General features: G+C 50.7%; 1 protein-coding gene across 1 annotated transcript; it reads right to left on the bottom strand.

Annotated features, from left to right (window-relative positions):
- Positions 1-1,215: 1,215 nt before the first annotated feature.
- LOC121987834 (transcription factor IBH1-like 1) lies at positions 1,216-1,875 on the bottom strand. The gene has a single exon (XM_042541556.1). The coding sequence runs from the start codon at positions 1,743-1,745 to the stop codon at positions 1,341-1,343; it is 405 nt and encodes a 134-aa protein (XP_042397490.1). The 5' UTR covers positions 1,746-1,875; the 3' UTR covers positions 1,216-1,340.
- Positions 1,876-9,527: the final 7,652 nt, after the last annotated feature.

Below are 9,527 nucleotides of genomic sequence, written 5' to 3'. Positions count from 1 at the left end.
CCCTGACGCATCTAACAAAGTTTTGTTATTTGGTTCTTCTACATATGGAATTGTTTTCCAATAAATTATGTCATTTAGCTTGAAGAAACCATTACCATTTTATGAACTTTCTATTCGTCACCTTCCATATTTTAACTTTAGGAATTAGGATGAATATAATTTATTTATGAACTTTCTATTCGTCACCTTCCATCACCATTACAAGTATACACTTTATAATTGTTAATTTATTTTGAAATAATAATCAGTTTGTATGGGAAAAGTCTGAGTTCAATCGGTCTCTTTTTTGTAAAAAAAAAAAAAAAAAAAAAAAAACTCTCAATGGGTCTTTTAATAAATAAAACCCTTTGAATACTGACTAAAACTTAGGGTTTTAGTCATGTGAGATACTTATATTTATTATTATGATAAATCAAAATCAATTTAAATTTTTACTCAGTATTTGATTTGGAAAAATTCATGCATATAAAATGTTGGCAATTTGGACAATAAACTCTTTTGTTGTAATATTTTGTACAGAAGAGTTGGCATATATATACACTTTGTATAAAATAGATAATACTTAGTTGGAAAATTTTCTTATTTGCCCTGAATTTAGTTTAGAATTTTTTTTCTTACAAAAAAAAAGTTGAACACTTAAAATTAATTTTTCAACCTATTAAAAGTTTAAAATTTTAATGTAAATGTTATTTTTAAATTATTTTATTTAAGTTTTAAAATAATAAATTAAGACAAAAGTTATCTAACAGACCTGGATCAAAATATACCTTTCTTAAAAAATTTAAATTTGAGAGCCTGTACATGTTACCTAAAAATAGAAAAAAAAACAGTAGGGACTGTAGGGTACTGCATTTGCCAATGTCTAATTTCTTAAGTACCGAAACAGTTGTGATTATATATTTGACGTTGACTTTAGCCAAATCTAATCGTACATTAATCAAGTGGAAAATACTGAATCGATTGTTTGCCTCTTAAATTTATTCCCTTTGGTCATCTGATTACTCCAGTTTGATTAGATCTCGTATCGGAAACAAATGCCTCATACTGCAACAAATTAATCCTGCAATTACGGCGGACCAAACAAAACGCGACAACTCCAATTTTCATTTCTGAAAATTAAAGCATATATAAGAGAACTGAAAACGAATTATGTGTTCAATTGATTTTTTCTATTTTTTTTGTAAATTGTTTTTTGTCAAAATCCCAAACACTCGATCAACGCCAACCTAAGAATCGTGTCATTAGTTCTTTCAACGGAATGAAATTGATTCTTAAGGTCGATCTATCTATTGCTGCATTATTACTTTTCTGATAACTTAATCTCTCTTAATGTTCCGACATTAACTCCCTCCTCTCGTCCTTTGGAATCCATGGAGCAAGCACGCCAGCGCCCGCATTGCACTCACCTGCTCCTGCAGCGCCTCGATGTAGTCGGCCGTCTCCTCGAACAGCCGCTCCGCTTCCATGATCTCCTCGCCGCCGGGGACCAGCCGCTGCAGGGTCCTCACCCGGGCCTGCAACATCTTCTCCTCTGGTTCATCTTCCACCCCCAACTTCTCCACTTCCGCCGCCGCTCTCGTAGTCGTCGTAGTTTCCTCTTTGCTGATCAAGAGGCGGCGGCGGAGGAGGAGGGCGCGGCTCCAGTGTCGGCCGCGAGAGGAGCGGGCGAGGCCCAACTCGGCCGCCGTCTTGATACGACGGCTCCGCTCGAGGAGTCCGGCGTCGGCTTTCCCATCGGTATCCATGGATCTGCGTTGGCAACTGAACTGATCGAGGAGGAGACCAATTCTATATATAGTTGGTAAATTGGTGCTCGGCGGCTATTGCAGGCAGGCAGGCTAGCTATGGCCGCGAGGCACAATTATGGATGTAGTGACGTACGGCAATGAAAGATGACATGCAGCGAGCGAGCGAGCGAGGGAGGGAGGGAGGAAAGGGGCCGGTCTGCGCGCTAGAATGAATGGCAGGAACAGATTGGCTCAGTGATTGACCTTGTGTTGGATGCAGGGGCCGGGCATGTTGCGGCAAAGTTAAGTTCTTTGTCTCCCAGTTCGGCTAGCTCGGCTCGGCTCATAAGGCTAGGCGTGGTTACATTCATTAATTATTTGTTTGTTGATGAGCATCCATTGATCGATGGATCGATCGCTGTGGAAAATTATTTTGTGTACGTTTTTGCAAAACTATTAATGTCGTTCAATCAAATCGGAAAAAGGTCCGATGGAATAATTACACCATTTAATTACACTCTCGGTGTTCGCTCAGATCAGGGAGTGACAGACAGAACACGATGCATGTGCTTCAGACGGCCGAGGAACACCACGCTACGCGCGTCACTGACAAAGAAAGCGGATTGCACCGATCGAGGAGGTCCCATCCGTGTCCATGCTTCTTCCGTAACATCTAAATCTGATCGTCAACAACCGTCTCACCGCGTGTCGTGCTCTGCTCCCCTCTTTAACTATACTTCTTCTTCTTGCCCGCTCTAATAATTCACATGCACGCTCTCTGTATCTCAATCTCAATCACCCCCGTCGCCCATCACTCGCTCTCGCTTTCCATGTGCCTGCGACGACGCCGTGACATCCTCCATGTGCTGCCCAAAAGCAACCTGGTCGGGTAGTTCCTTATCCAACAGCAAACGGCGCATGGCTAGCTTCCGCGACCGCGCCCGCGCCAGCGGAGTGAGGTGGAGGTGGAGGTGGTGGCCACATGGTTTCACATGGGAACCTACTGCCCATGTGCACGCCCTCGGAGCAGGCGCTCCATTTCCCCCACCGCCGCGCCGGCCGGCCCCATGCAGCCGACACCGGACCCGGCTGTGGGCCACGCGCGCGAGCAGCCACAGGACGATCCAGTCCCTGTCGCGCGCTCGTGTTGCGTCGGTGGCGCGAAGGGCATTGAATAGTTGAACCGGTCGTGGACATGGTTGGCTCCGTGCATGGCTCGCAGGATCTGCAGGCCCACTCCGCCAGGCACGGCCACCCCGAGAGGCGATCACCACCGGAGTGGCGCACTCAGAACTTGTCTCCGTACGCGCGCTTCCAATTCCTTCCTCCTGTACAAAGCCCTGCAGATCGATCAGCAACAATTTCAATTGTGGCCAGCAAATTGTGGATCACGCCACGGGCACGCAGGCGGGCAATCAATTCTTTCCTTATTTTATTGTAACAGCACTTTAATGAACATGGTTGTCAATCCAGATTGACACGCAAAGCTATATGGAGTCAAATCAATTAGAAAAAAAAAACTCCCTAATGTGGCATCTCACTAGGTTAGCTAGCGTGATAAAGTGTCCACTTTAGTTTATGGTATTAGATTGTATAAAGTACGTCTCAACTACCAAAAAAGCAGGGCATTTGGCTGTTAGGAGGGCATTTGGGAGGTAAGTCCAAGTTTATATTCAATATAAGTGCCAATAAATAATATTCTTTTCCCAAGTTAATAATCTGTTCATAAGCGAAAAATAAGATTAAATAGAATATGAGATTTTCCTAACCTATTGATTCTGTCTGAATGCTGAACCAATGGATGCTGGGCACGAGGTCCTTTCCGACTGTTGACGTGTGATACGGTTAGTGATGGAGGGGCCCAAGAGGAAAGGATTAGAAAAGTCCAGGCTATGTGGCGGTCAAAAGTTACGAGGAGGTGACGGTCAATAGTCATGGCGATTTGACGTTCAAAAAGGGCAGGCTGACAGGGCAGTCAGGGCTCAGCATAGGCGGAAGCGGGTTGGGGTCGGCAGAGCTGAGCAGAGGCCAAGAACTGGAGGTACAGGCCAACGAGTCAGGGTCGGCAGAGCTGAGCGGAGTCAGCCCGAGCTACAGATCTGCGGTGGAGAGCTAGGAAGTACAAAGTGCAGGACGCAAGTCGAGGTCGGCAGAGCTGAGCAGAGGCCAAGAACTGGAGGTACAGGCCAACGAGTCAGGGTCGAGTGCAGGACGCAAGTCGAGGTCGGTAGAGTTAAGCAGAGGCCAAGAACTGGAGGTATAAGCCGACGGGCCGGGAGCGGCAGAGCTGATCAGAAGCAGCCCGAGCTACAGATCTGCGGTGGAGAGCTAGGAAGTACAAAGTGCAGGACGCAAGTCGAGGTCGGCAGAGCTGAGCAGAGGCCAAGAACTGGAGGTACAGGCCAACGAGTCAGGGTCGGCAGAGCTGAGCGGAGTCAGCCCGAGCTACAGATCTGCGGTGGAGGGCAAGGAAGTACAAAGTGCAGGACGCAAGTCGAGGTCGGCAGAGCTGAGCAGAGGCCAAGAACTGGAGGTATAGGCCAACGAGTCAGGGTCGGCAGAGCTGAGCGGAGTCAGCCCGAGCTACAGATCTGCGGTTGAGGGCCAGAAAGTACAAAGCGCAGAATGCAGGGTGAAGATCAGCGTAGCTAGGTCTAGACAGTTAGGGCTGCAGGTTTGCGAGTTGGAGGCCTGGAAGTGCGAACCATTGGTGCAGGCTGGTGCGCAGACACAATGAATCGGAGGAGCTAAGTGATAAGGAAGCGGAGAATCCCAACGGCCCGTCAGGGGTAATCATTACATACCAACAATGCGGGTGAAGGCGAAGGTTCCTGAAACGAAAAGATGCCCTCATAGCCAGTAGTAGCCTGCCAGCTGTCCCTCATTACAGGACAAAACCCAAGTGCGAAGACGGAGGTTCCTAACAGAAAGATGCTCTCACAACAAATAGCAACGCGATAGGTGTCCTGGACTACCGGACAAAGCCGGGCGTCTAACGTTTTCTGACAGGAGAGCAGGTTCTGGCAGGAGGACGCATAAAAGGGGAGAAATCCCTCGTACGCAGGTACGCGCACAGACTCCCTCGTCACTTTTTTCCACAACTATTTTTCCTTCTGCTTCTCTCTGTTCTTTCTGGGGAAAAAGGACCTGACTTGAGCGTCGGAGGGCCTAATCCGGGGACTTTTTCCCTGGGTTTCGGTCTCTAACGCGAAAGGGGGATCGTCTGAGTGTGCGCAGGGCCCTGCAGCCGCATCAGCCACCCGTGGGGAGCCTGCACCGCCCGCGACTTTCCGTCAACGCCCAGTCCACCGCGACCGGCCTTCGTCCGACTCAGCCTCCGGACGGGATCAAATTTGGCGCCGTCTGTGGGAACACAAGAACCTGTTCCGGAGCGTGAAGATGGAGGACTCCGGTCGAAGCTCTAGCCGGAGGATCAACATGACTATGACTGCGGGGGAATACGAGCTTTTCAAGGAGGTTAGGAAGCAAGCCGCCTCCGAAAGACAAGGCACAGTTTCACGACCCCGCCTAGCCCCTGAGGCGTCCAAAGAACTAGCTCCCGCTTCCGACAGGAGCTCAAAGAGGAAGCAGCCGGAAGAACTTCCACGTGCCTCATTCCGAGAGCCTCGCCGCGATTATCATCGGGCAGGACCTCGCGGGCGTAGTCCAAAGAAGGAGGAGCCGCCAGCCTCAGTTGCGGAAAGCTCTCTGCACCCGCCTCGGGATTCAGGAAAGGGGAAGGCCGTGATCCTGGCTGAAGAGCTGCCCGAAGATCCTGACGATAAGGTACCTTTCTCTGCCCAGATCTTGAAAGAAAGCCTGCCGCGAGGTTACCGAGCCCCAAACATTGGAGAATATGATGGGAGCAAGGACCCAGAAGAGCACTTGAGAAAATTCAAGAACGCAGTTATATTGTATCAATATAGCGATGCCGTCAAATGCCGAGTCTTCCTGCACACTCTGTCTGGATCGGCGCAAAAGTGGTTCGATGGATTGCCCCCAAAATCCATCAGCCGCTTCAGGGACTTCAAAACGGCCTTCCTGCACCGTTTCGCCAGTAGTCGTAAGTACCAGAAAACCGACCACTGTCATTTTGCTCTCAAGCAGGAGTCAACGGAGCCCCTGCGAAGCTACATTAATCGATTCAGTCAAGTGGCCAACGACGTCCCCTCTGCCACCTCTGAGATACTGATGAGCGTCTTCTCCCACGGATTGCGAGAAGGGGAATTCTTCAGGGATCTCATCAAAAACCCCGCCCAGAGTTTTGACGATATGGTAGAGAAAGCTTCGTGCTACATCAAAGTGGAAGAAGCGCAGGCCGCCAGGCGGAAAACCGAGAAGACGGTGGCACCAGGCAACCGACCTGAAAGGAGAGCACCACAGCCAGCCCAGCCCTTCCAGCGCATTCAACCCAGGCCTGCCCCCCAGCCCGTTCAGGGAGCCAGGCTAGCTCCGCGAGTCGCCGCTATACAAGCGCCCAGGCCTGGACCAAGGGGAGCACCATATTGCACATATCATCGGTCCAGGACGCACGATCTCAGCAACTGCTTCCAATTCGCCCGGGATTCCAGGCGAGCTGCGGAGCAAGGCTTGCCTCCCCCGGCGCTGGCGCCTCAAATACAGAGAATGGAGGAAGAACGGGCTGCAGCTGGACGTGCTCGGCAGGCCCGGCCCGACCTAGCCGGCCCATCTAGCCAAGCTGGCCCCGGCGAAGACCGAAGAGAAGCCGGAGAATTGGATAATCGGGGCAACGTGGCTGTGCGAGAGATCGGTATGATCTCAGGAGGGCCCACTGACGGGGACTCAGGCCGGGCTCGTAAAGCACACAACCGACGACTATATGTGGGGGCCGTAGGATGCAGCTACGAGCAGGCATCTGGTCCTGTCCTCAGCTTCAGGCCCCAAGACTTGGAGGGTTTAGAGCTGCCCCACGATGACGCCCTCATAATCAGGGACGTTATTGCTAATAGCCGAGTGGCTCGGGTCTTTGTGGATACCGGGAGCTCGGTCAATATTTTATTCAGGGCTGCGTTTGAGGAGATGCAGATCGACGCCGCTGAGCTCCAGCCTGTAACCACTTCCTTGTACGGATTCACAGGTAATGAAGTCAAACCCATGGGGTAGATCAAGCTGGCCATTTCCATGGGCACTGAGCCATTGGTGCGCACGCGGAGGAGCACTTTCATTGTGGTGGATTCGCCTTCCTCCTACAACGTCATCCTGGGAAGGCCAGCCCTGCATGAGTTCCGGGCTGCCGTTTCCACCTTTCACCAGAAGATCAAGTTCCCGGTCGGCGAGCAGGTCGGGGAGGTCAAAGGGGAGCAGAAAGTGTCTCGTAGCTGCTACATAGACATGGTCCGAGTAGAGGCGCGCAAAAACCGGAGGACGCAAGATGGGGAAGTACACGCTATACAAGAGGAACCGCTACATATTACTGAAGAACCGATCTCTTGGGAGGAGGTCCAGCTACACCCCGACAGATCAGAGAGCATCACTCGCATCGCCGGTGACTTACCTCCGGAGCTTAAAGCGGAGCTGATACATTGTCTGAGCCGCAACCGAGACGTCTTTGCTTGGTCGCCAGAGGAGTTGCCCGGGGTCAGACCAGAAGTAGCCGAACAAAAATTGCATATTATACCCGACGTTAAGCCAGTCAAACAGAAGAAGAGAAACTTCCCTGCCGAGCAGAATAAAATTATCCGAGCTGAGGTAGAGCAGCTCCTGAAGGCTGGACACGTCCGGGAGGTGCAATTCCCGTCTTGGCTCTCTAACGTCGTGTTGGTAAAGAAGCCAAACAACAAGTGGAGGGTGTGCATAGACTTTTGCGACCTCAACAAAGCCACTCCCAAAGACTGTTATCCTCTCCCGCGTATCGATCAGGTGGTGGACTCAACGGCTGGATGTGAAAGGATATGCATGATGGACGCTTATCAAGGATATCATCAAATACCATTCGCTCGGGAAGACCAGGAGAAGGTCAGCTTCATAACGGTTGACGGTACTTTCTGCTATACCGTCATGCCATTCGGACTCAGGAACGCTGGAGCTACCTACCAAAGGATGATGGACAAAGTCTTTCGGGCTCAGATCGGGCGGAACGTAGAGGTTTATGTTGATGACATCCTGATCAAGTCCCCCCTGGCGTCCAATCTCATAAAAGATGTGGAAGAAACCTGCGGGACTTTGAGGCAATATGGGGTAAAGCTGAATCCCTTGAAATGTCTGTTCGGGGCCAAAGGAGGGAAGTTTCTGGGCTATCTGGTGACCGAACGAGGGATAGAGGCCAACCCTGAGAAGGTGCAAGTGCTTCGGAACATGCAGAGCCCTCAGAATCTGAAGGAGATGCAGAAGCTGGTCGGCAGGATAACAGCCCTGTCCCGATTTATCTCCAGATCCGCAGATGGAGCGGCGCCCTTCTTCAAAGTGCTCAGAAAAGCGGCCCAGTTTCAGTGGACGGAAGAATGCACACAGGCCTTTGAAGAGCTGAAGCAGTACCTGGAGTCTTTGCCATCACAATTCAAGCCTGTTGCGGGAGAGCCCCTTTGGGTCTATTTGTTAGCCACCCCCGAGGCCGTGGGGGCTGTGCTAGTTAAGGAGCAGGATAATGTACAACGACCGGTGTATTTTTTCAGTCATTTATTGAAGGGGGCCGAGTCTCGGTATACGGCCCTGGAAAAGTTGGTCTATGGACTTGTTCTCATGGCTCGGCGTCTCCGACCGTATTTCTTAGCGCACCCCATTACAGTCTTGACGAACAGTACAATGGGCCGAGCTCTCACCAAGGTAGAAGTGGCGGGTCGGCTTATCAAGTGGGCAACTGAGCTAGGGGAGTATGACATACAATATCAGCCTCGGACCGCAATCAAGGCACAGGCTCTGGCAGATTTCCTGACAGAAGTATACCCAGTGGACTCAGAAGAGGTCTGGAAAATCTACGTGGACGGGTCGGCTACCCATCGGGGGAGTGGCGTAGGGGCACTGCTCATATCCCCACAGGGAGATATCATGCAGTTGGTCGTGCGGTTGAATTTCAGAGCCACCAACAATGAGGCAGAATATGAAGCTCTGCTAACAGGCCTGCAAGCAGCTCGGCATGTGGGGGCGAGCCGAGTCACCATATATTCCGATTCCCAGCTGGTAACGCAGCAGGCAACCGGGCAATTTGGGGTGAATAGTGAGAGGATGCAAGTTTATAAGGAGGCTTATGAAAAGATGAAGGGAGAATTCAAGGAGGTCACAGTCACGAAGATTCCTAGAGCTGAAAACGAAAGAGCGGATGAGTTGGCTAAAATGGCTAGTTCCCTGAGTACATGGACGCTCGACCGATCTATAGCGCAGACCTTCCTGGTAGCCCAGATAGATTTACAGAATAACGCGGGAGAAGTAATTGATTGGAGAGCGCCCATAATGAGCTTTCTTCAGCAAGGAGCCATACCCACTAGCCCTGAGGAAGCGCGTATGATCAGGAGGCAAGCCCACTCTTATGCAATGATTGGGGATCAGCTGTACAAAAAGTCTTTCTCCAGACCTCTACTCAAGTGCCTGAATATGGAGGAAGCGGACCAGGCCTTGCGAGAGATACATTCGGGGTGCTGTGGTAATCACGCTGGGGGAAGAACGCTTGCTCGGAAGGTATTGCTGGCTAGTTATTTTTGGCCTACCTTGCAGAAGGACGCACAGAGGTTGGTGAATACTTGTCTTTCATGCCAGAGGTACCAGAGCCTGACGCACAGGCCTACAGAGCTGCTGAGAACTTCTACAGTATCCTGCCCTTTCGACCAATGGGGCATGGATATCGTG

Source organism: Zingiber officinale, chromosome 5B, assembly GCF_018446385.1.
Source record: "Zingiber officinale cultivar Zhangliang chromosome 5B, Zo_v1.1, whole genome shotgun sequence".
NCBI classification, from domain to species: domain Eukaryota; kingdom Viridiplantae; phylum Streptophyta; class Magnoliopsida; order Zingiberales; family Zingiberaceae; genus Zingiber; species Zingiber officinale.
Note: the sequence above shows the minus strand (reverse complement) of the source record. Positions and strands in the feature narration are given on the sequence as shown.